The 27,219-nt window shown below is 35.1% G+C and overlaps 1 protein-coding gene across 2 annotated transcripts in view; it reads right to left on the bottom strand.

Annotated features, from left to right (window-relative positions):
• Positions 1–10,477: 10,477 nt before the first annotated feature.
• LOC138710171 (DNA-directed RNA polymerase I subunit RPA1-like) overlaps positions 10,478–27,219 on the bottom strand; it is a 121,676-nt gene continuing 104,934 nt past the window's right edge. For both annotated transcript variants that reach the window (XM_069840805.1, XM_069840806.1), the window contains 5 exons: positions 26,044–26,175; positions 25,428–25,586; positions 14,244–14,354; positions 13,942–14,140; positions 10,478–10,678 (listed from right to left, as the gene is read on the bottom strand). In XM_069840805.1, the coding sequence (XP_069696906.1) occupies positions 10,572–10,678; positions 13,942–14,140; positions 14,244–14,354; positions 25,428–25,586; positions 26,044–26,175 (708 nt within the window). In that variant the 3' untranslated portion in view covers positions 10,478–10,571. The remainder of the gene's footprint in view (positions 10,679–13,941; positions 14,141–14,243; positions 14,355–25,427; positions 25,587–26,043; positions 26,176–27,219) is intronic.

Below are 27,219 nucleotides of genomic sequence, written 5' to 3'. Positions count from 1 at the left end.
TTTATTTATTTACTTATTTGTTTATTTATTTAATTTAATTAACTTAATTTATTTATTTTATTTATTTAATTTACTTATTTCATTTATTTAGTTTATTTATTTAATTTAATTTATTTACTTTATTTTATTTATTTATCTATTCATTTTATTTATTAATTTTTTTATTTTAATTCATTCAATTTTATTTATTTATTCAAATTATTTTATTTTATTTATTTATTTCATTTTAATTATTTATTTATTTATTTACTTATTCATTTATATATAATTTCATTCAATTTTATTTATTGATTTATATTTAATTTTATTTAATTAATTTATTTACATTTAATTTTATTTATTTATTTATATTTAATTTTGTTTACTTATTTATATTTAATTGTTTTTATTTTATTTATTGATTAATTGATTTATTTATTTATATTTAATTTCATTTAATTTATCTATTTTTGCATTTATTTATATTCAATTTTATCTTAATAACCTATTTGTTTATATGTAATTGTGTTAAATTTATTTATTTATATTTAATTTTATTTAATTGATTTAATTTCTTCCCGTAACCACTACAGGTTGCCATCGACAAAGAGTACCACGAGAGACAGACAGACACATAGATAGATAGTTTATTTTATTTTAATTTATTTAATTTATTTATTTAATTATTTTATTTTATTCATTTATTTAATTTAATTTAATTTATTTAGTTTATTTAATCTATTTAATTTAAATTATTTAATTTATTGTATTTATTTATTTCATTTATTTAATTGATTTACTTTATTGATTTAATTTAATTTATTTTATTTATCTATTTTTTAATTTAATTTATTTTATTTATTTAATGTTATTTATTTTATTAGTTTAATTTATTTATTTAATTTATTTAATATAATTTATTTATTCATTTATTTGTTTATTTTATTTAATTTATTTAATTTAATTTATGTAATTATTTAATTTAATGTATTTATTTTATCTATTTAATAATTTATTTATTTACTTATTTATTTTATTTATTTAATTTTATTTAGTTACTTATTTAATTTATTTAATTCAAATTTTTAATTCAATACATTAATTAATATTTTTTATTTTTTTAATTTTATTAATTAATTTCATTTTATTTATTTAGAACATTTTAAAAATGTGGACATATTGCAGGAACTAAAAATGGATCCTATAGTTAATATTGTTCAACAATATCGACTTCAGTGGAAAAAACATGTCGAAAGGATGGATCACACTAGATGGCCTAAACAGATTCTTACTTATGTACCAAGAGGAGTGTCATTTACAGCAATAGTGAATAGCATGTCTGACCTTGAAACGAGAGGTCCCGGGTTCAAATCCTGTTTGAAATTTTTTACGGGGTTTTCTCTCAACCCAATAAGAGCAAAAGCTGGGTAGCTTTCGGCACTGGACTTGCACTCATTTCGCTGGCATTATCACCTTCATCTCACTCAGATGCTAGATAACGATCACATCTTCAATTAAAAGTTATTTATTATTTTTTATTGTAATTATTTACAAGACTATAAACAGTGAGTTCATTATGTCCCTTTTCACACTGCATATTGTGATATTTCTCTCTGTGATATTAACATTTTATATAATGAAAAATAAAATTAGTTAGAATCAGTGTCTGCAGCTTCACGCACGTGCTGGTCCCTTTCAATTGGTTTCGGGGGACTTTAAATTGTTACAGCACCAAAATAAGTACGGATTTAGAAAACTGAAACATTGCTCTTGAATGTTGCTTCATGTGTGCAAAGAATACTGTGATGAAACCGACGTCTTTTATGTGACAATCAATTGTAGAAAACCACAAGACTCTGAACATCATCTCCTTCAAGCTGCTGGTGCATGGTGATGTGGTAAGGAACCCTCCACACCGTTGTCTGACTAATATCAGATTCCCTAGCAATTCTCCTGGTCGAGTCGTGAGGATTGACAAGAACGGCAGCAATGACATCAGCAGATCTCTCGTCTGTCACATCTATTTTGGCTGGTTAGGCTGCAGCTGTCCAGTTGCTGTACATGAAAGTATGCTACTTTGTATTGTATATATTTGTATAGTTTTGGCCGATGAATTGTATATGCTTTAAATTGAATAGTAATCTATATAGCTCTACTGATAAATTGTTTGTATTTGTAATTTGAAGTAGTTTCCATGATATGTATTATCAATTTCTGTATATCACAACTGGTTGAATTGTTTATGCCTTAAATTTAATTAACTTGTTTTGTATTATACATATAGCTCAACTTATGAATGATCATTTGCGTTTGTAAATTTAATAATCTGATTGGCTTTGTATTGTATACTTTTAGTAGAGCCATCGATGTAGCTCAGTCGGCAGACTCGCTGGGCTGCTGATCTGGAGCTGCGTTCGGGCTTGGGTTGAATCCCCCTTTGGTCTTTGGTTTCTTCCGAGGTTTTCCCCAGCCGTGGGACTGAAGCCGGATGATCTATGGCGAGTCTATGGCATCAACCCCTTTGATTTGATTACCTGGTTGGGTTTTTCCGAGGTTTCCCCCACTAAAAGGCAACTGCCGGGTAATATTTTGGCGAGTCCTCGGACCTCATCTCATCTCACTACATCTCGCCAAAATGTAAATGTAAAAAAAAAAATGTAAAAAAAATGTAAAAAATTGCACACAATTGTAAAAATTGTAGAAAATTACTAAATTGTAAAACTATAAAAATTTGTAGAAATTGTAATTTTAATATTGTAAAATGTTGACTTGTTCCACATCTTAAAGCTTCATTGCTCATGTAAGATCTATGGAATAAAATAAATGAATGAATGAATGAATGAATGAATGAACGAGCACAAGACTGACGAGCACTTTGCGGTTATAGACGCTGGGCAGCCCGGAAGCTTCTACGAGATTCGCCCACTATCACCAACATAACAAAACCTTCTTGAGTTGTGTAAACCATTACTGTTTGTAGTACGTAGTAGGTATTTGTAATCATTCTTAACTTTTAGATATTTATTTTATTAGTCACAAAAGTAATTGCATAACTTGAAAAATGTACTTACGTAGGTACAGAGAAAACAAAATACTTTCTTCTTAATGTAGGCCTACATTGTTGGGCAATTCCATCTGAGCTTATTACCTGGCTAAGTGCACTGGCCGTACTGTATTGTGGTGACTAAAGGAAATGCTGCTGTGCGAACAAAGGGAAGGGGTAGTTTACTTGTATTCACCCCTCGACGGTGCTGCCGGCCACCAGGTCTATACTCAGCCAGGTAATTGTGCGTGTGTAGGCCTACTGTGTTAACATTAAATGAAATAATCTTGTTTATATTTTTTTCTTGTAACATTTCTCAATATTAACGATTAGCTTCTCGTACGTTTCCTTATGGGAAGATCAGGAATTAGTAAAAACGTTTCTTACGTACGAAAGCTGTTTGTTTTCAAGAGCTCTATCAAATGCTATGCTATTTCACCCGACTCCCATTTGAAATTTGAAAGTGATACGCCACTGACCCTACTTCCTGTTAGGGCTCATTGATGAAATCAAGCTCAAGTGAAAGTTCACATATGGTTTACTTTAAATATTTTTGTCTCGGAAAATTTTAATGCACTAGTTTTCAAAATAAATGACTGTTGCGGGTGGTCTGAATCACCCTGTATAGGCCTAAGTATATTTTAATACTAAACATGTTTCTGTATCCCAAAACAATGAATTTTGATCCCTTCTACAAGAGTAAAAATTAAAGAATATTTTTAAATAGCATAATTCTGAAAGAAGAATGTAGGATGTAATGTGGAAGAATAAATTAAGCGAGTCTGATTAAATTTACGTACTGTAGCAGAAGAAATTAAAATTAACGAAAGAATACAATTTAAAGACGAAATACCAATAATACCAGCACTGTACTCGTGGGACTACAGATCCAAATTTCTATGACTAGAAATTGTAAATCCTTAATTGTATTACATTACATTACTTCTACTCACTGTTATGCATAATGTGATTTTATAGCAGTAAAAAAAGCTGAAAAAGTAATAAACTTTGGAAATCTAGTTATAAATCTGTTGAATTCTAACAAAACTCTAGCAAAGTCACATAAAATAATCAGTAATCGATTTATTAGTTCGCATTTCTAGTTACATTAGTCATCCAAATTAATCTGAATTAAAATGAAAAGTTTACAAGTAAATATGATGAAAGTACAATAATAATTTTTGTGCGAGATCGTGCGTATTTGCTTGGTTTCCGCACAAAACCAACCCACGGAAATTCCACATTCAGTATTCCCAACCTAACACACATAACAATTTCCCTCTTCTTACCGCTTAAGTGACATATTGATTTTACTGCTTTAGGCTTTTAACATATTATTTTTGGAGACGTTCAATATAGTAATAATTATAAATTGGAAACTTACCACTGCAATTTCACCTAAATTGCACTGTTAATTATTTTTTTTAATATTTACAAAAATTAAGTAAACTCTACAACTCCACTCAAGTTACTGCATTCGTGATGCAAGTAACATTAAGGAAGCCGTGAAAAAATCAACAAGATTCCAGACTCATCATAGACTGGGGAAAAAAAAGACAGATGTATATCACGGCCTGCTGGAGTATAGTAAACACAGAAAACATTTTAAAGCAACAATGTTGAAGATAGATATTTTTGTTTTGTAAATTTGCCGTCATTGAACAGAAACCAAGATGGAGATTTCATTGCAACTAATTAGAAATTCCTCTTTCAGGTATGTAATAAACGATCTTCGCACAAAATAATGTACGATACACGAGCGGTATGTTTTCTTTCAATTCTCGGAAACTTTTCCTCGAACATGAAAACTTCAACATACCGCTCTTGTAACGCATATTACTGTTACAGTCCATATGTACATTATTCTTAATAAAGCAGTCTGCATTGTTATATAATCAAGATCATACATCATACATCCACTGGTTTAGTTGCACGTGAACGCATCACAATGCCATTCCGAAAAATAAAAGTGTATGCATATCGGAACGTGAGGATGCCAAACTTGACACCCAGTATGAGTTCATTTGGCGATTGCAAAATTGATCAGCATAGTTCCTGCAAATATTCCTTCCAACTAAATCACTGCATGCTTCAATACTTACTGGTACTGTGATGCAGACATTTCAGTTCGCACTTCCAGTACCTCGAAAATTGTGATTTGTGTATTTCCTAGTAAAATATTGCTTGAACAAACAGGCACCAAAACCTTTGATAATGTACTGTTTCGTTATTAGAATTTCATACTTCCAACTAGTAAAACAGCGTTGGAAATAATTTACAAAACTAATATGTGATTTTCGACACACGACAATATTTCACTAGATGTGTGAATTACAATATGATGTACATTAGCAACACCTTTTCCAGTCTTTATCTAAGCAAATTCAACGTTTCTCTTACTGGTATGAAATTTAGTGCATCTTTTCCAAAAATATAATATTTTCAAAGAGAGGAATGTGTGTGAAGAAAACTATGAATCACTATATTACTGAGATAATGTATTAATCAGACAGCGCAGAGCATTTTACTGAACGTTAAGCATATGTCAGTTGCAGGGGGTCTTCTCCCTCTGTATGCCGAGGAACATGACGTCTTGTCACTGTGTAGGGACCGAAAATCCGCTGTCTGGTCACGACACACAGACGGAATGATCAAATGATATGAATGAAATTAATAATGTATAGTCAGTGGCGACTTGCTTTATTGAACATATAGCAGAGCATCATCTCCTTAAATCGAATCAATCTTACTAATGTTAATAGAATACACACCAATTTATGCTACACATTACGTAAGTCTTTGAAAGACACTAGAAGAGCAAGTGCAATTGTGTAGTTCTCTCAGAGGCTCAGTTCAAATGTGCCATATTCTTCTATTCCAGTCCCTAAGCAGAACAGAATGAATGTTACCTACTGACATTAAGCGGATGATGATTCAACACCAGACATTTAATTCCTTGGTCATGTTAGGATGGCACCAGACCAACATAAGATAAAGAATACATTCCAGGTTATTGTGCAACTAGTTCAGAGTTGATATCCATAGTGATATTCCCCAGATACAGCGAAAAAAACAAACACAATAATAATTATAATAATAATATGAATTTATTTTTGTCGCTGATATGGTACGCAGGTATTGAGTACAACAGGTTCCTGAATAAGGATTGCAGCTGTTTGAGTTTTAAAATTTCTAATTGTTCAACAAGAGTTCGCAAAACAATCCAAACTATTGAAATTATGAATTGGATATATACAAATTGTCGTTTTTCTGTTATTATTATTATTATTATTATTATTATTATTATTATTATTATTACTAGCCGTACCCATGCGCTCCGCTGCACCCGTTACAAATAAATATAAAGTAATTACCAGTACATAATCAAAATAGGACATTTGATCCAGGGAACATTCGTGTTTGATAGACGGATAAATCGTTTAATATGTTACTTAATTTAAATTGCATCCAAATAATTAAAATGCGATCATTTTGGTCCAGAGACACTCATTTGGTGCAATGACAATTCCTTTAACATGTTTCTTAATTTTTATTACATGCAACCATAGTTTAATGAAGATTGACATCATTTAGATTTAATGTGTATATTTTATTTTACTTGTTATAGGTTTCCATTGAATTATGGTAATAACTTAATTTTAACCCTTGTTTTCTACGTATTCAGTAAATGGCGCTTGGCCCACTATGGTACTGAACCCTTCAAATAACTTAAATTATATTATATAATATTACATATTATATTATATTATATCAGAAGTTACTGTAATAACATTATAGCATTATGTCCATCTAGAGAAACTACACTTTCCAATGGTGAAATAATAATTAATTATACAAATCGGTTAATTTAGCTTCTGATATTACTTCATACAAACACAGAAACATTCTCTGTAGGGTTTGTTTCATAGCTTTCCATTGTTGCTGTCCAAGGCCCCTTATAGACGAAATCATTTGTTTTTTTAATTCATTACATGGCCTTAGATGGCAGTTTTTTTATTTTAAAACTCATTTATCTCATTAAATATCAGTCCTATGAAAATTTTTCAAGGAATAAAACTTACCGCAAATTATTTTTAAAGAAACTTTTGTTATGTAACATTTTTCACAAAAATCAATAATAAGCGAGATATTTCGATTTATTTAATTCAGGCCCCCTTATAACCCCCCTTTTAAATAATGTATTTTGAATGCCATATAGCCTAAAATCTAAGTTACAACGAAATTAATTTATATTCCAATTTTCATCGAAATCCGTTCAGCCATTATCGCGTGAAAAGGTAACAAACATACAGACAGACATACAAACAAAAATTTCAAAAAAGCGATTTTCGGTTTCAGGGTGGTTAATTATATATGTTAGGACCAATTATTTTTGGAAAATCGAAAATTACCAGAAAAATTTCGGCTACAGATTTATTATTAGTAATAGATTATTATTATTATTATTATTATTATTATTATTATTATTATTATTATTGATGCACTACCGAATTTCTGACCACAAGATGCCACTGACAAAGAATTTATCATAGCAATAAACACAATTTAAGAAACACATTACTAGTACGATCAATTTCTCAAATTCCATAAGATGCTATATATTATGATATACGATAATGACAAGAGATTCCATATGAATGTGAAATGTTCCAGAAATACGTTAAACATAATGAATATGAAGCTTTAATGAGGAAATTGCTTCAGGAAAAAAATGTCAAAATTTATGAATGGGAGTAGCCCCTAATGTTATCAGTCTTATACAGAAGTGTATGTATGAATGAATTTGAGGAACCTTATTTCAAAATAAACTTTACCCTCTGAATCTCTTTTCGGCTGTTCAGATGTGAAAGTTATTCTTGGTGCTAGGGGATATGTTACAATTCTGGCTGAAAAGAACAAACACTTTTTTCACAAAAAGATGGACAATTTTATTGAGAACCCTAGGACCAACTTTTCCAACACTGTCTTTGTCCTTCACAGATTTTATTTTAACCCATTATGAGTTTGTGGTAACACAAAATTACACCATTGGAAACATTTTTCAAGCTCCCTTTCAAAATTCTGTACATTTTTGCAAAATTATCCACGGATCTAAGTAAAAGAGATTTCAAGCTTTAAAATGATGTATTGCACAATTGTCTTTCACTCACTTTATGTCTGGTCTCTTCTGACTGGCTTCACCCCTAGCCAAAAGTGCCGTCGTTTTGGTAGTGCCGGTTATTTGGGTGCTGGATATGAAGGATTTTACTGTATATAGATACAAGCTTAGATTAGATTAGGATAGATGGGATGGATTGGATATATCAGACAGACAAGCAGATATAGATACAGACATAGGTGGACGGGCAGGCAGGCAGGCAGATAACAAGAGAGAGGGGAAAGTGAGTGAAGAGTTCTATACTAAGTTAGTTAATATCTAAAAGATACATTATGTTGCAATATTTAGTTTTATTCATAACACCGTTCTGCTTGGATTTTGTTGTTTTGAAATAAATGAGCATTTCTGATTCACAATTTCACACTGATTGCAAAAATGAAATCCGTTTTCGTGTACCACGTCAGAATATTTTACAATTCAAAATTTTATGTTTTCAATATTTTTCGTAATATAGTAATATTACAGTGTGCTTGTCGTTTGTTAAAAAGGCACTACAGCTTATAATTTAAACTTTATTACTTAAAATGTGACATAATATATTTTATTATGTTTGTATTTGATATTTATTAAAATCTACTGACTGTATCCGCCCTTAGGGGATGTACAAAATTGTACCCTTTCCCTTAAAATGAACCGAAGTTAAGACATCCGTTGTTTATTGTTGGAGATTTTTATCTGTCTGCACCCAACGTTATCTATAGACAGGATGTTGAAATGTTTAGTGTCTCAGGTCATAACAAAATTGTGAAGGAAATATTTACTCTTAGAGATTGCTATTGAAACTAACAATGAATTAGAGAAATGACATAGGGTCCCTGTATATATATTTATTTATGGAAGTGCAATCCAGCTTATGAGGCTACAGATTTCCTTACTGAGACAATAAACCTATCCACTTTTAAAAGTTTTAAAATTAGAGGTTCAATTTTGTGTTGTTGGTTGTCGTGTAAAAGTGAAGTGTGTAAGTTCTCATTTTTCTGCGAGAGTACGACATAATAGTGTTGTTTCATAGAAATGTCGAAACGTGGTTGTGTAAATGTTCCAAATTTGTTTTGCTATATATATGTGGGTCATAAACGTTAGTAAAACAGAGGCAGAATATAACAGCTTTTGTAAAGAATACTTACTTTCAATATTTTGGCATTAAGTTAGGAGACCAGGACAAATCCTGGTGCCCCCATAAAGTATGTCGTAGTTGTGTTGAAGAGTTGAGAAGTTGGAAAAATGGAAAAAGGAAGTCATTGCCCTATGATTTGGAGGGAACCTACAAATCATGGAGACGATTGTTATTTTTGTACAGTTAAGGTAGCTGGATATACTGCTAAAAACATTCCCTCTGCCATTCGGCCCGTACCTCATGGTCCTGATATTCCCGTTCCGCTACCCCCTGAATCAGATACATTGCCATCTGGTTCCAGAAGCACTGAAACTGAATCTCCATGCATCATACTTATGAACCAGGTAATACTGGTGATGATAGATGTTTTAATCAAAGTGAGCTTAATGATTTAGTGAGGGATTTAAATTTGCCTAAAGAATCAGCAGAACTATTAGGTTCTGAGTTAAAAGAAAAGAAAGTATTGGCTGAAGGTACATATTTTTCATGGTACTGGCATCGTCAGAAGGAACTTGTCCCTTTTTTTTTTGCTGAAGAAGAAAATTTAGTGTATTTCCAAGACACCCTTGCCGTCTTAAAATTTTATAACATAAACTATAATTCCAAAGAGTGGAGGTTCTTCATAGATTCTTCTCAGAAAAGTCTTAAACGTGTTTTGCTTCATAATGGAAACATTGCGGACTATTGCTGGATATTAAAAAGGGACTGCTCTGAACAACATGCGAGGAGGTCAAGGAGGACAAAATTTGAAGTGCAATATTGAGGTAAGGTTATGAAAGTGCTTATAATTAATAATTAATAATAATTAATGATAAATTAGTGACAAATAGCAAATTGTGGCCTAGTTTTTCTCACAAAAGTCTTGTTGAAAATAATTTTTATGACGTTTCACAAAGCTATAATTTCATTTCTAGTTATTCATGAATTGTCTGAAAACCTGACGTGATGGGGAAAAATGGAGATTATTTTCGAATTCAGCACAAAAAATCCGTTTAGAATCGCCTGTCAGATTGAAAACAACAGAAAATAAGTTCTGAAATGCAGAGCGGTGTAATCATTCTTATAACTTTCCACGTGTCTTAATGAATTCCTCACGATTTGTCAATAATTATGCAGCTCATTTATCGTCTTGGATAATCGGAAGTAAGACATTATAAAATTGTAGCTGTACTTTTTTTTATTTATTACAATTACAGTATTCTGTTAAATACAAAGTTCCATTCTTTTACTTTAATTACACATTTCAATCCTCTTCAAAACTGTGAAAAGGAATACTTCAGGAACAGATTGAACATCCCTGTTCCCCCCATCACTGGCTGTCCAACCATCAGACGGCTTGTAGGCGACTGCAAGTCATCTCGTTTCCCTGCAAAAATGAAAGTATTCATAATTATACAACTAACATTAATATACTGTATGTGGTAAAAACAGCAGTACAATACAGTAACTTCTAGTACTGATGATAATCAAGGAAATAATTAATTGTAGTAACTATTAACAGATTATGATGGTTATTAATTGGTAGGCCCACTTTGTACTTCAGACAGAGATACAGCAGAACCTCTATTATCCGTGCTGATGAAGGGAGTGACTCAATGGTTAATCCATACCATGATGAGAACCGATAAGCTAATACATTGAATTGGATCCGTCTATGCTTATCTACATAACAAATAATAAAGTCTTCGCGCAGGCTTCTGCGGCTGGTGTACATGGTGTGTGGATAAGCTTCGGGGCTTCTACCGCCACCAACACCAAAACAACGCGGTGGAAGCCCCGAAGCTTATCCACACACCAAATAATAAAGTTATTTGTCACATTTTATTAGCTTGAACGTTTGGCTCCAAGGAGCCATCTTCAGAAAATTATGCCTGAGAAAACATATAAATAAGGACGATGAAAGAGTAATGGAACGGAGAAAAATTCTCTCCGGCGCCGGGATTTGAACCCGGGTTTTCAGCTCTACGTGCTGATGCTTTATCCACTAAGCCACACCGGATACAACTCCGACGCCGGTTAGAATCGTCTCAGATTAAGCTCCAACTCTTGGGTTCCCTCTAGTGGCCACCCTCTGCACTACGTCATAGATGTCTATGAACGCAGGACCGAAGTCGACACATGTGCTGAGGTGCACTCGATATGAGTGACTAGTTGGCCGGGATCCGACGAATAAGCGCCGTCCGGTGTGGCTTAGTGGATAAAGCATCAGCACGTAGAGCTGAAAACCCGGGTTCAAATCCCGGCGCCGGAGAGAATTTTTCTCCGTTCCATTACTCTTTCATCGTATGATGACGCAGAATATCTGCATGGAAATATCATATGTACTTCGGTACATTAAAATAATATATATGATATGCGTAAATCACTTCGTGATTTAAGACGGCGCTTATTCTGTCGGATCCCGGCCAACTAGTCACTCATATCGAGTGCACCTCAGCACATGTGTGGACTTCGGTCCTGCGTTCATAGACATCTATGACGTAGTGCAGAGAGTGGCCACTAGAGGGAACCCAAGAGTTGGAGCTTAATCTGAGACGATTCTAACTGGCGTCGGAGTTGTATCCAGTGTGGCTTAGTGGATAAAGCATCAGCACGTAGAGCTGAAAACCCGGGTTCAAATCCCGGCACCAGAGAAAATTTTTCTCCGTTCCATTACTCTTTCATCGTATGATGACGCAGAATATCTGCATGGAAATATCATATGTACTTCGATACATTAAAATAATATATATAAATAAGGGTTGGTACATACGTGTTATGTGATACAATGTGAGCAATAAGCAAGTTATGAGCCTCTGCTATAAACAATTATGAACTCCAAAGTGATTAAAAAGTAGTTAAAATAGGACAAAAGCTTATATAAGCTGTGATCAATAAAATATTAAAATAGAAAATGTTGTTCTGATTATAATTTGCTGAACCATCTCAGACAAAGGCTCCAGTATGTTGTCTTGAATGGAGACAATTCAACTGTAATATGGAATAAAATGTGGACCAAAATAATACATGCATAATAGGAAATTACAAACTAATAACAATGAAATGTACTTATGTAAAGCTTAACAATGATGAATGGTATACAAGCTTAATATAATAACATTAATATAATATCTGGTTACAAGCTTCGCGTACCAAATTATGGATGGAACAGTTGCTATTAATCTGAGTAATGTTATGAAATGGTTTAAGTGGGGTTTAATAAGTTATAAAATAATTATTAATATGTCTAAACAGCGTTATCTTGGGGTATAATGAATGAACAAACTTACAATTGTGTGTGTAGTAACAGTGCTTCCGAAGTCTATGATGGTAGAGAGCCAACTGTTGGGCGCGCTTCGTTTACAGGTATTACTAAGCTTAGGTAGCAGCTGACGGTGGAAGGGAGGGGGGAGGTTGGTTATAGGCTGACAAGCAGGCACGTGGGTTGTGTATTCAGAGTGAAAAGTGGGTTGCGCAGATTGGGAAGTTGTTAATTCAAAAGCGATATTTGCCCAGGCTATATGAATGTGTTCGGCTGCGTTGATGTATGTGCTAGGGAGAATAATGTGCAAAGGCTCATTTATATTGGTTAATTCATGGCCTTGCTCGATCAGATGGTTGGCGAACTTAGACTTTCTCCTGTTATGCTTAAAGTCGGCAACATGTTCACTGCACTTTGTTCTAAAGTTTCTACGAGGCTGGCCAATATATTTAAGTGGGCAGTTCTTGCATTGCAACCTGTATATGCCTCCACTTTGACGTCTATCACTGGTGTTGAGCTTATTTGGAATGATGTTATTTCATTTGTTGTTTGAGCAGAAAGCTATGCCAATGCCGTGTTTTTTTTTTTTTAAATTACTGAGTTGGTTAGAAACTTTACCGAAATATGTCATACTAACCCATTCTTTTTTTTTTTGGTAGTAGGGGGGAAAGAGAGAGGGGGATGGAGGGGGAGGGGAGAGGGAGGGAATGGGGAGAGGTAAGGGGAGGGAAGGGAGAGCGTGGGAGAGGGGAACAGGGAGGGTGGGGAGGGGAACAGGGAGGGTGGGGAGGGGAAGATATAGGGGGAGATGGGAAGAGGGGAGAGGGGAAGCTATAGGGGGAGGGGATAGGGTGCGAGGGAGAGAGAGTGTGTGTTGGATAATCCGCTGATCAGTTAATAGGGTGACGAATAATCGAGGTTATACTGTAAACACGAGCTAATTACAGTACTTTTGAGCATTGTAACACATTTCTTTTTCATGTGGTTCTTGAAAATTTATTTCTTGCTCTTGATTAGGTCCGAAGTAAATTTTATGAATAAGAAAACTATGACTTTGTAAAAAATAATAATAATAATAATAATAATAATAATAATATACATATACCCAAATCCCTTTAACACTTTTCAGGGAATCAGGAGGGGTGAGGGGTGTCAGGGAAAGATTTAAGGGAAGGAAAGCTAAAAGGGGAAATATTAAAGTGAAGTTTTACAGTCTATTCACCATAGAATGCGATTTAAAGCAGCAAATATTGCAGGAAAGTGTAAGAACAATGAAATAATGACCCACAGAAATAACTCAGACGTTACATTATTTCAATCCAAAAGTGTAGGAATGTATAGATGAATTCAATGTGTGAACTGTAATGGGTATTAAAATATAGGCTTGCCTCGTGTCACAGCCCTTCTCAGAAAGTTCACCGACGCCTCAAAAGACATTTGCTGCAGAGGAGATATATTATGTTCCATTTCTTTTCTGCTGAATGGATCATATTTTCCACTGACAGTAATGTAGTCTGCCACCAGAAGCAAGTGTCGTGGATCAACAGTGATGCCATACACTTGGAACACATCTTGGATTTCCTTAAAATAAATATACAATTTAACAATTGAGTATAACAACATTATTTATTTTTTGGAAAAAAAAAATACAGAAAAATAAACTAAGCTATTTCAATTTGCGTACCTTCACTATTACTCTTCTAGCTGCTTCTATTCCGAAAGTCTCTGCCATTTTGTGGACATCATTTGTATAGAGTCGGTTGAGATCAAGAAGTTTATGAAATTTATACATTTCCTGAAAATTAAAAACATTATCATACAAAATCAGTAATCAGTTAGAAAAAAATAAGACTTTTTTGCTTGTAATAAATATAACCTCAGTACATTACAATACTCGTATTACGGTACCAATCTGAAATATCTGATAAAACGTTAACAGATGGTTAAGACCGTCAGACCTTCGTACTGGAAACCTGAGCACAAATCCCAGCAGAACTTATGGTAGATAAAAGCAGTGTCGGGGCAGGTTTTCTCGAAATATTTCTCATCTCCCTGCCATCATTTCATAATCTCTCGATAAAATTATCATTAATATCAGTGTGAAAAGTAAAATGAAATTAGTAGCCTATACTATATTACTTTCACGAAACATCAATCCTATAGTAAATCTAAATGTTCCATACAAATTCACAGAGTTGCTAATTTGTGTCATTCAGGTATGATGTAGTGGACTGTAATCTCACATGTAATTTTTTTGTTAAATATTTACCTATATGACCAGCCTTCCTCTTGCAGGAATACATGTTGAAATGGATGGGCAAATATTAAAAAATTCGATGGCTTTCTTCATATTATCTTTTTTTACGATGCTTCATCATCTGCTATGGTTATCTAGCATCTGAGTGAGGTGAAGATGATAATGCCAACGAAATGAATCCAAGGTTACCCAACATTTGCTCTTAATGGGTTGAGGGAAAACTCTGGAAACAACCTCAGTTAGGTAACTTGTTCCAACTGGGATTTGAACCAGGGCCCACTCGTTTTTTCCAGGGTTTTCCCTCAACCCATTAAGAGCAAATGTTGGGTAACCTTGGATTCATTTCGCTGGCATTATCATCTTCACTTCACCCAGATGCTAGATAACCATAGCAGGTGATGAAGTATCATAAAAAAGATAATATGAAGAAAGCCATAGAATTTTTTAATATCTGCCCATCCATTACTCCACAGTGGTGGACATATTGTCTTTCTTACATGCACTTTGAAACAATATGATTCAAAATATTTTACAATAAAATTTTCTCGTAGTGTATAAATAACCATCTCTTATTTACTGACTTTGGTAGAGCTTACAGCAGCATTAAATAAATTTTATTTGGATAGCCTGTACGAATATGGTGCCTCTCACAATTATTGTTATTAGAGACACTCAAATTTCGCGACTCTCGAAAATTTAAAAACATTTCAAAATGATGGGAAACGTATTTTTAAGTAATTTGTAATATATTTACATGTATTTCGACACATCCGCGATTTTTTTTAAATTTGTCTCTATCAGCAAATTTCTACTTTTACTCGAGAAATTGAATAGCACTAGCAAAAAATCGTAAATTAAAGTCGTTATTCCCCTGCATTTTTTCTTCCTCCCCCCCCACATTCAGCAATTTATTAACAAATCAATCAATCAATCAATCAATCAATCTTCTTAATGTATCCAGCTGTTTGCTGACAACATAAAGTCCAATATAGTCCACTGTAGTCTATTCAGTTGTTGTTTTTCACGAGAAATAAGGGGTATTTTGATTGGTGTTCATTATAGATGCCTGTTGCTAGTAGCCAGAGTTGGAGTGTAGTCAATATATACTCAAAATATATATGCTGCAGGGGTTTATGGATGGAAGTATAGAAGAATGTGTTCCAGGTCTTCATTTTTATTATTACACCACAGACAAGTAGGATTATCAGAAATGTGAAATCGGTGTAGGTACAATTGAGTCACAATGTGACCTGTTCTGGCTCTTGTTAAAAATGTTTGAACATGTCTGGGCAAGTTTTTGTACATTTCCAGGTCATTTGGTTTCTTTTGTACAGAATGTAAAATTTTTCCTTTATCAGAAGAGAGCCAATTGTTGATCCATAGGTTTGTAAAATGATACTTTACTGAAGCAAAAGCACTGGATAGAGATATCACTTGAAGAGGTCTTGGTTGCAAATATGTTGCCTGTTTTGCAATATTATCGACTTTCTCGTTTCCAGGTATACCACAATGACTAGGTATCCATTGAAATGTTATTTCCTTTTGGAGTTCTTTTAGTTTACTTAGTTGTTTCTGAATTGGAATAATTCTATGTGCATGTAGGTTTGGTACATATTTGATTATATTAAATATAGCCCCCTTGGAGTCGGTAAGTATGCAAATAGATTTTTCAGAAATTTGAGTAACACACTGAAGAGCAGCATGAATAGCTAGCAATTCAGTGTCAAGACTGGAGGAGGATGAACAAGGTATGAAATAACTTTCTTGATATTTTGGAATATAATACCCTGCTCCAGATGTCCCATTATTAGGATTTAGAGATCCATCTGTATAAATTTGAAGGTGATACTTATTTATGTGCTGCAGAGTAGTTTGATGGAATCTAACTTAAGAATGTATGGAGGATCATTTTTGGAATGATTTCCTGGAATTTGTATGCTATGTTCTGGAATCTGGAAGTACCAAAACAAATATGTTGCCGCTATTAACAAAGTATCACGCCAATATAGATAAAATGCCACACTGACCCAAGCAAATTAGCGCTGACCGTTCCGTTGGTGATGTAACGACGATATCTGTGAATACCTGAACATGAGCGCTATTTTCATGATGGTGTAACGAAAATATACGAGAATACCCGAATGTATAAAACTACATCTCGGCTCGCACGCCCATTATCTCCCTATCTCCACACACTCCAGTTCCATTCCAGCAGTATAAGGAGAAGATTGATGTAGTACATTCATTATGCCACCGAAACTCAGTTTAGATGAACGGATCAAACAATTCTCCCAAGATGGAATGAAGAGGTCTGGAAATAATATTACAATGCTGTGCAATAAGCGAGTGCATGGAAAGCTACTATTTCTTTTTCCCCTTGCATACTATTAGAACAGTAAACAATACCTGTTGCCATACTGAGCTCTTTTAATTCAGGTATAGATGATCACAGAACCCAAGAATTTTCCTTTTCACCCAAGAAATTTAGGTGATTTTATTCAAGAAATTTGAGGATCCCTAACAATTATGTATGATTAAAGTTTGCATAGAAGATTCAAGATGTAAAATTAAAATCTATCATTATACGAGTATTACCCTCCAATAGTCGTCCTCAGTGGTCAAGTGAGTAACATGCTTGCCACTGGAACCGAGGTTTGTAGGTTCAAATCCAGCTGAGAATAATGGATATTTAAGGATGATAAAAATCTCTACTATGGCTTCCTTCAGAAGGAAAGCAAAGCTGTGGGTCCCACATGAGCCTCAGTCCGTTGCATCTCCAAATAGCTTATGCCACAGTCCACATGTCTACGTCCTCTTGGTTTGTCTTGTAGTCTGTCATCTTTTATACAGACATGTGGTTCATCCATTACCTTTTTGGAGTATTGTTGTTGTTTGGTCAACTGTCTGAACCTCACAAGTGATACCAAGAAGGCACCACTTATGAGGCAACTAGGCCAGAAGATAATGGAGTAGGGTAGCCAGTTCCTTTCACCCTCCATTGCATATATCACCCACAAGCTACATATTACACTAGTCAGACTTCAGATGTATACAAATAATTGTTCTTCCTCTGACACACATCGTCAAGTGAAATGTACCATTTGATAATAGACGTACAATCAGCCAGAACCTCAATCAGAGGATTTGGAGTATATGAGTATTAATAATCTCCCCATAACTAACCTGTTGCAGGGATAGTCTGCCTCCTCTCTGCTTGCAGCCAGTTGCCGAATTATTAACCCTAATCAGAGGATTGCCTCTTTCACCTCAGTTTAATCATAGAGCCATTGAGGGCTTCGCCCTTGTTATCCCGGTCATGGGATCACGTAACAGGGCCCTTAGATTTAAAGTAAGGTTGCCAGACGTCTCTGTTTCCCAGATACAGTCCCTGAATTTTGCTTTCTGTCCCTGGATTTAATAATTTTCCCCCAGATATCCCCTGATTTTCATTGTTAATTATTATTGATGTGGTTTAATGATCCTTGCACATTGCTGTGATAAATTTTGCTAATGCAACTTTGCTGCTTTTTCATAATGCCATAATTAAAACTGAAGGTGAAGAAGTAACTGCAGTTGAGTCAAGAAGATACATTTATTCAACTACAGTAAAATCCTTCATAACCGGCAATATCAAAACAACATCACTTTTGGATAGACCAAAAAAAAAAAAAAAAAAAAATTAGATTTGTTTCGTTTAAATGGTGAAGGAAATAGTTCACTCAACATCAGTCTTCTCTAGTGTCAATATGGCACCAGTTGCGTCCTCGTTAAAATCGAGGGCTGCAGTTGACGAGTGATGGTAAAGCAGTGATTTGGCAAGTGTGTAACAAACATATCGCATGTTCCATGAAATCCTAGCTTGAACTACATGTACAAAGTGGTCAGCATAGAAAAAACCAACAAGAAGAAACAAATACTTTGAACACAGATGAAGAATCCTTCACCTTCAAGTAATCCTTTTAATAGAGACTTATGCAGTGCGATCATTGCAGCCAATATTCCATGGTATAAACTTGAAGTGTCTGAATTCACATGTTTCCTGCAAGCAACATGTTCCTCATCAATCAACACTATGCAAGAACTGTTTGCAAGTCTGCTATGAGCAGTGTACAACATAAGAGAGTACACAGGAAATGCTTTTATATGGGTTGCTGTTGATTAAATTAAATTATGGTTTATTTAATGATGCTTGCAACTGCAGAGGTTATATCAGCATTGTCGGTGAGCTGGAATTTTGTCTCGCAGTTCTTTTACATGCCAGTAAATCTACTGACATGAGCCTGTCGCATTTAACCCATATATGCCTGAAATATTTTTTTGCAATTTTTGTGTATTTTTCAAATCTCATTTAATGCAGTATATAACTGAAGTATTTGTATGGTGTCGAAACATTCTAGTTATAACTGGTTGAGCTAGAAACAGGTGTCCTTTTAAAATGACAGGAGGCATATGAGCATACATTTTGAGGAATAATTGTATACTATGCTTACATGAAAGGAAACAATGTAATTGTTGTAATTTACAATTATTATTATTATTATTATTATTATTATTATTATTATTATTATTATTATTATTAACAAATTATTAAGTTGTTACTTTATTACAGTTTATTTATTATTACTACTAATATTATTCTGAAGAATGATGCATTGTAGCTAAATTCTCTAGAATGCTTTCGTCATTGAATAGTACTGTATTGCTATTGATACGTAAAAATAAGTAATAGGCGAAAAGAGTGTTGAAGTTTCGAGGAGGAGGTTATATTGGGGGAGAAGTGACGATACATATAATGAAGCAATTGCTGTGGCAATGTCGAAAGACAGGTTTCAATTCATTTCTAAAATCTACATTTTTATGATAATGGCAATTTAGATAGAAAATAAGACGTCTTCTAAAAATACTAAATGAAAAACAATAGAAACTTATGTCCGTTCAATACCTCCCTCCAGAACATCACCAGTCCTCTACTTGTAAACAGATCTTGCTGTGTAAATCTGGCTTTCAGGTATATCTCCCTGTGAAGCAGACTTGAATAATTTCAAAGAAAAAATTGTTCCGGAGCTGGGTATCAATCCCAGGACCTTTGGCTTAGCGCACCAACGCTCTGCCGACTAGCTACCCAGCAACTACCCCCGACACTGTCTCAACTTTTCCCTTCATATCCACACACCTCAGTGGGCTGACAAGACGCCAGAAACCCAATTTTGAGTGCACACGAACTCTGTGTGGCATTTGTAGGCTGCATTATAATGATATGTCTGTATGTGAGATGAAATTTCGCCCGTAGCATAATTTTCAAATGTAGATAGCATTTTATGCAGGGAAAATCCACTAAAATTGAAAAAGCGAAACAATTTCAAAATATATGAGGATTATGCCTACTGTCCTTTTAAAAGGACACATAAGTTTTCGTCATTGTCATGTCGCAATGAATAGATATTTGGAACGCATTGTGGTTTCACGTTATATTTATGTTTATTAGGAGTCATTTGATCTACAACAATTTGTAAAATAATTCCGAACTGTAAAAATATTTAACATTCTTATCTGATTTGCGTCTCGGATGCCATAGCTGAAATAAACGAACAATTCTTACGTCCACATCTCAAACTCAACGACGACCAGAACTCTCATTACCAGTCTTACCACACCTAGCAAGCCTCTAATTAAGACCAGTAATAGTGACACCTGTGAAAAAGCAAATGCGTTAACTGTAGAGAGGGTAATTTGAAACATTGACCACTGTCCTTTTAATAGGACAGTAGACATATCTGGGTTAAACACTCTTAAGTGCCATCGACCTGGGCTGGGATCGAACCCGCAACCTCGAGCAGAGAAGGCTAGTGCTATACCGACTATGCTACTGGCGCCGACTGGTTGCTGTTGATGAAACAACAAATTCTAAGAGTCGATTTATTGTGAATCTTGTGGTGGGGAAGCTAGAACCTGACAGTGCCTCAAAGCTGTTAGAGAGCTGGACTATACAAATCACTCAACTATTGCGAGATTTGCGAAAGATGGCTTAAAAGTTCTGTGGCCGACTGGAAGGCAAGAGGAGAAGGTACTATAGTCGCGACGCTGTTATTCCCAGCGTGACTCCTCCTCTTTCCTTACGTCTTTGGAAGTGAAGGCTAGGCAGGTAGGTAGTATCATTTGCCATTTTTGTTCTTTCGTTGCCAAGCTACCAGACGAGGAATCTATTTGCCACACCGTTAAACATTATCATGTCGTAGCTCCTATGATAATAAATCAAACACACTGTAATTCAGCAAATAATTGAGTGGCAAATAATGTCCTCATGTGCTTTCTGCAAACGCCAACAAAAGAGCCAAAATGGCGGGCGATTATATTAAGTATTTATCGAGCCTTAGGAAATGCATAACGTCATCATCAGCGAATAATAAGATGCACACGTTTAAATGTAGCCGACCTGCAACGTGATTGGCTGCCGGAAATAAGAGCGACAGGACTATAGTGATGTATTCCGATATGCTTAAAGCTGCAATGGCTCTTAAAGTGTTTACCCCAATGTGCTTGAGCCATAGACTGCAACGTGTTGCTGAAGATATCAGAGCTAAATTTACACAAGTAAACAGATTAATTTCAGTGACAAAATAAAGTTTTTCTAAAAGCCTCACAACAAGTGCTACCTTACAAACAGTAATTGCCAGAGATACTACTGCCCCCAGAACCAGTGTTAACGAGGTGGATAGAAGCAGTTAACTTCTATAGTGAGCATCTAGATGCTGTAAAGACTGTTGTAGATTCTTTTGATCCTGAAAGTGCCGCATCTATTTGTGAATCCCAGACTGCCTTCAGTGACTCCAAAGTGGTCTCCTCAATTGCCTACATCAGGGGCAACTTCAGCTGGCTTCCAGAAAGAATCAAATGTCTAGAAACATCGGGACTTACTCTGCAAGATTCTATTGGTGTCATAGAGGATGCTAAGTGCTGTGCATGAAGAAACTGTTGCAAGTGTATTGAGTAAATTGCAAAGTTTTGAAAAGAAACCCCACGTATTTAACATTTTACAGTGTGTGCCAGAGACCTGCATCAGAGCGAGCGCGGGATATCGTTATCAGTCCAGGAAGGCACTGACGGAATGAATAGTGATCATCTACGAATATTTCCGATAAATCACGAAGTAAAGAAACACACCGAGTGATCGGGTCTGAGGACGAGCGCTCGGTGTTCATGAATGCTCTTCCTGTAGCAGTAGGTGAATTGTAGGCTTGTCTGATAGTACGTTTCATCAAAACGAATGTTGAAGATGATTCAATAGTATCGACGTCGATCTCAAGCAGAGGCTCGGACACCGTCTCTGTTGATGGTAAAAGATTACAAGACACGATGTCAAAAGAATATACCGAAAATAAAATTAAATCAGCAGAGTCAGAGTAGTGGAAAAAGAGGGAAAGCAGTTACTAGCTCTGCTTGGACTAAATTCGGAGAAGTAAGGGATAAGATTACCTTAAAGTACATAGGATTGTCCACACCTGTGGAGTAACAGTCAGCGCGAAACCAGGTGGCCCAGGTTCGAATCCTGGTCGGGGCAAGTTACCTGGTTGACGTTTTTTCCGGGGTTTTCCCTCAACCCAATACGAGCAAATGCTGGGTAACTTTCGGTGCTGGATCCCGGACTCATTTCACTGGCATTATCACCTTCATTTGATTCAGACGCTAAATAACCTAAGCGTAGTAAAATAACCTACTAAAATAAAAAATAAAAATATTCCCAAGTTAGTATGAGTAAAGTTCATACTACGTCCGAGATGAAACAAAATATATCGCTACTAATTTATTATTTGCATTTCATACATCGATAGACATTTTTAGTTACCACGTATTAAATGTAATTTGTCTGTTTTATATACGTTTTATAGTAATATAACCAAACATTTCATTTGCATTTACAGTAATTATCACGATTAATTGTTAAACTAAGTAGGAATGAAATATATTTATACAGAAAATCATTTCAGGCTATTTCAATCTAAACAAAGAAAAATGTGTAATTAATTAAATTTCCACTAAATATATAATTGTTGAGAACAATCGAATGATTTCTATAATGATTATTCCATTGTAGGATTAAATCATTCGAATGCATGGATGAATTGTTCAATAACATTGCAGTATGTTGATTACTCTTTCTATACGTAGGTCTAGTCTGAGAGCAGCGCTCTTTTTTCTTATCGCCATGTAGGTCAGGTGTTTAATTTAATGAAGATCAGGGTCAGATTCTGGGGCTGTTAGAAGAGTCAGTACGCAACACCCACACAGAACATTCGAAGCTTATCATTCTATTGCTGCGTCATATGATTCTGAACTCGAAGCTCTTATCATCATCATAAAATGGAACATATTCTGTTATGCAAGTACATATTTTGTATAACTTCATACGGCTTGTTGTGGTGGTAAGCAAAGCCAATGAATAATCGAGTGATATTGTGAATATTTCTATTATTTCGAATGGTTTTGATAATCAAATAATTCGAATGAATTCATTCTATTTTTACCAATGCTGTACTACGTAGTACTGCAGCATACTGCTTCGCTTACAGTGGTTGAAGCGAGCGCTCGCTCTGACAGAGGAGCGATCCCCCGGGCGAGCTCGAGCGAGCGGAGGCCAAACCCGAGCTCGAGCGATTACACACGAAGAGCATTCGGTAAAACCGATCTCAGATATCGTTAAGCATCGCTCTCTTGCAGGTCTCTGGTGTGTGCCGAATTCCAAATGGAGATGATGTTGATCCACCCAAGGACATTTCTCCAGGTGAAATTCCTCTCCTAAAATTTGCCCCAGCTACATCATGTAACGTAGAAAGATCTTTCTCTGCATATAACAACATTCTGAGTGACTAATGTCTTTCAATGACCCCAGAGAACATAGAAGAATACATTATTGTTCACTGTGCTACAAAATTTAATGTACGAGGGGGATCCAGGAAATAACGACCGTTTTGTTGTAATAATTAAAAAAAATATACTTATTTGAAAAAACAAAGTATGTTACATAACTGAAGCTTCCTTTACTTCTCTACTTAATCACCACCTACATTTAAACATTTGTCGTATCTGTTCACTAGCTTTAGAATTCCCGTGTTATACTCCTCTGCCGCCAGTTCATTAAGCCAGGTGTTCACTGTCTTCTTCAACTCTTCATCACTTCCAAAACGCGTACCACCAGAAAGTCTTTCAGCTTAGTGAAAAGGTGAAAATCGCTAGGAGCAAGGTCTGGACTATAGGGCGGATGATCAAAGATTTCCCAACCGAATTGATCCAGCAATTCTCGAGTTGAAGCAGCAGTGTGCGGGCTGGCGTTGTCGTGAAGAAGCACAACTCCTCTCGAAAGCATTCCTCGCCTCTTGTTTTGGATGGCTCGCCGTAGTTTTCGTAAAGTCTCACAATAACGATTTGCATTGATCGTAGTGCCTTTTGGCATGAAATCCAGCAAAAGAACACCTTTGCGATCCCAAAAGACAGTAGCCATGACTTTTTGTGTTGAGAGAGTCTGTTTGAATTTTCTCGGTTTCTTGGGTGATGAGGGATGATGCCACTGACGTGATTGGCGCTTGGTCTCTGGGGTGTTGTGAGACACCCAGGTCTCATCACTTGAATGAAAAGAGAATCCAATACAAGAATAGTGGTTGTCTCATGTGAAAAAAAAATTACACTTAAGAAGAACAATGAAAAAGCACTATCACATAAACCGTAAAGCAGGACGGACATCAAGTGGTCTTTAAAACAATGCCAGGATGTGAAGGCAATTAAAGAAATAATAGAAGAAAGTTAACGAAGAATTTACACTATAAAAAATTAAATAGGTAAATAAAACTAGTATCAAGATGTCTAAAATAAATCGTATATGAGTAAAAATAATGACCAATTCGAAGAAATTAGTGCCTGTTATAAAACGTATGAACCTTTGATGTTTTACATTTCGAGAAGAATGGATTGATCTCCAGCCTCGTGATGTTAACAATAAGACATCTAAACAACGATAAGGCCTCTTGGAAGCATTTGAATGCACTTTACTGCATAGCTGGAAGGGGGAGAAGACGGACATATAACAATAGTAATAATAATAATAATAATAATAATAATAAAAAAAGGTAAAGGTATCCCCGTAACATGCCATGAAGGCACTTGGGGGGGCATGGAGGTAGAGCCCCATGCTTTCCATGACCTCGGCACTAGAATGAGGTGGTGTGGTCGGCACCACGCTCTGACCACCTTTTACCTCCGGGAAAGACCCGGTACTCAATTTTATAGGAGGCTGAGTGAACCTCGGGGCCGTTCTGAAAGTTTGGCAACGAGAAAAAATCCTGTCACCACCTGGGATCGAACCCCGGACCTTCCAGTCTGTAGCCAGCTGCTCTACCAACTGATAATAATAATAATAATAATAATAATAATAATAATAATTTATTTAACCTGGCAGAGTTAAGGCCAGATGGCCTTCTCTAACACTCAACCAGGAGAAGCATGATTATTAAAGGAAAATACAACGTCAATTCTATCTATAACTCAGTATGTCATTTGAAAAACACACAAATTTACTAATTTAAGCATATCTCATAAACATCACTACAATTTTTACAGTACCTGAAAATTTATTCCCTCAGTCTTCAAAATAAGCCGTTGAGTTTCTTGGTTCACATATGTAATTGCACGCTTGATTAGGGGCACTTCCCAGATGACGGACTTCTCAGAAACTTCAGTCAACAGGTTTGTTAAATCAATTCTTTTGTATTTCACTGGTAACTGCAAAGAATAAATTCATTACAATTGGCTGAAATAAAATTTACATTATTATCTAAGAATTACATATGAACAGCTGCGTGGAAAAAACTTGCAAGCACCAAATTTAAAGTTTTACAGGAACATAAAAAACACATCATGCGTTTTTTCAACAACCTCCTAGATTCTACTGCCTATACTGGAGGTTGTACTTCCATTTTCAAGCAACAGAGTTCGCTACAGTATAAAACAGAGTACGTGAAACTTGTTTCTATTAAATACTGTATTAGGAAAAAAAGTCGCAATGTTTTTCCATTCTGGTATTCATATAGAAAATTTTCAAATAATTTTTCTGTTACATTTTTTTATATGGTAGGTAATTCTTTATTTTAAAGTCCCTTTTCAAAAACAGATATTATTCAGAGATGTCAGAATAATGACAATGGCAATATTAATTGAATAAAACAAATGTAATACTTACAGCAAACTTCACTCTACACCAGAGTTCCTCTTCAGAGTCATAATCATAGTCAGTCACAGTAGCTATTGAGCAGACTACTGCCTTCCGTCTGGCCTCATATTCCGCTGATACTTTGGCCTCTCTCTCTCTAAGCTTGAGCAAAGAGACATAAAATGCTATTTTCATATTGTTTGTAAAGGTATATTGTAATTTGTTTTTTAACAGTCTTCCTTATATAATCTATTTTTATGTTTAAAGAATAAATGTGTCACATGCAAATATAAAACACAATAAGCACACGAAAAAATACATGCATCCAAACCAAGTTATAATGTAATGTAATATATAAACATTAATGAAGGTCTTGCTCTGATGGTATTTTATAGATTGACAAATCGAACTGAAACCCTGACCGATTTACTACGTGAGCGCTGGCTGTCTTGGGGAGGAGCAAGTGAGAAAGCACGGGGGGAAGGGAGAGAGCACTATGCACTGTGTATTTGCAGGTCCACTCACAGTTTGTCAAACTTGCTAACAAAAGCATTAAAAGGTTGACTAGTTGCCTGCAATGCTAGCATAATGGAACCTTCCTAGCCGACAGTCAAGGCAAAAATGAAGAATCCGTTATTGTGGTAATACTGGAGAGTGGTTCTTCTATTGGTCGCGACACCCTCTCAGATATTTACGTGGTGATTGGTGACTGAATGACGAGGAGCGAGGGAGAGAGAAAAAAAGAAAGAGAGAGATTCCAGAAGTTGGCGTGTTTTACGGGGTTTCACTTGAGGTTGTCAAACTATACATTTAAATTTTTAATATAAAAACACAAAGAATTTCTTTTTTGTCCAATGGCAGGGCTCTTAACATGTCGTTATTTGTCCTGGCTTTACAAGTGTGCTCATAGATGTCACTAGTGCCGAAAAGCATAGACCACTTAGCTCATCAGAGACTATCCAGAGTGCACCATCGGTGCACTTGTAATGAATGATGACAATGGTGAATTGTTGGGATGTCACCAGATTGAAATCCAATGCTTTTCTATCTCTGGGGACATTTGAAATCCTGTACCTAATGCTAAATACATTTGAACAAATAAGAAACACTGCAGGTGTTTTCAAAGCATGGAATGCAGGATGAGGCCACTTTGAGCAATTTTTTAAATAAGTATTTTTTAAGCAAGTTGCTTAGTAGTATCACTTT

The sequence above is a fragment of the Periplaneta americana genome, chromosome 12 (genome assembly GCF_040183065.1).
Source record: "Periplaneta americana isolate PAMFEO1 chromosome 12, P.americana_PAMFEO1_priV1, whole genome shotgun sequence".
NCBI lineage: Eukaryota > Metazoa > Arthropoda > Insecta > Blattodea > Blattidae > Periplaneta > Periplaneta americana.
Note: the sequence above shows the minus strand (reverse complement) of the source record. Positions and strands in the feature narration are given on the sequence as shown.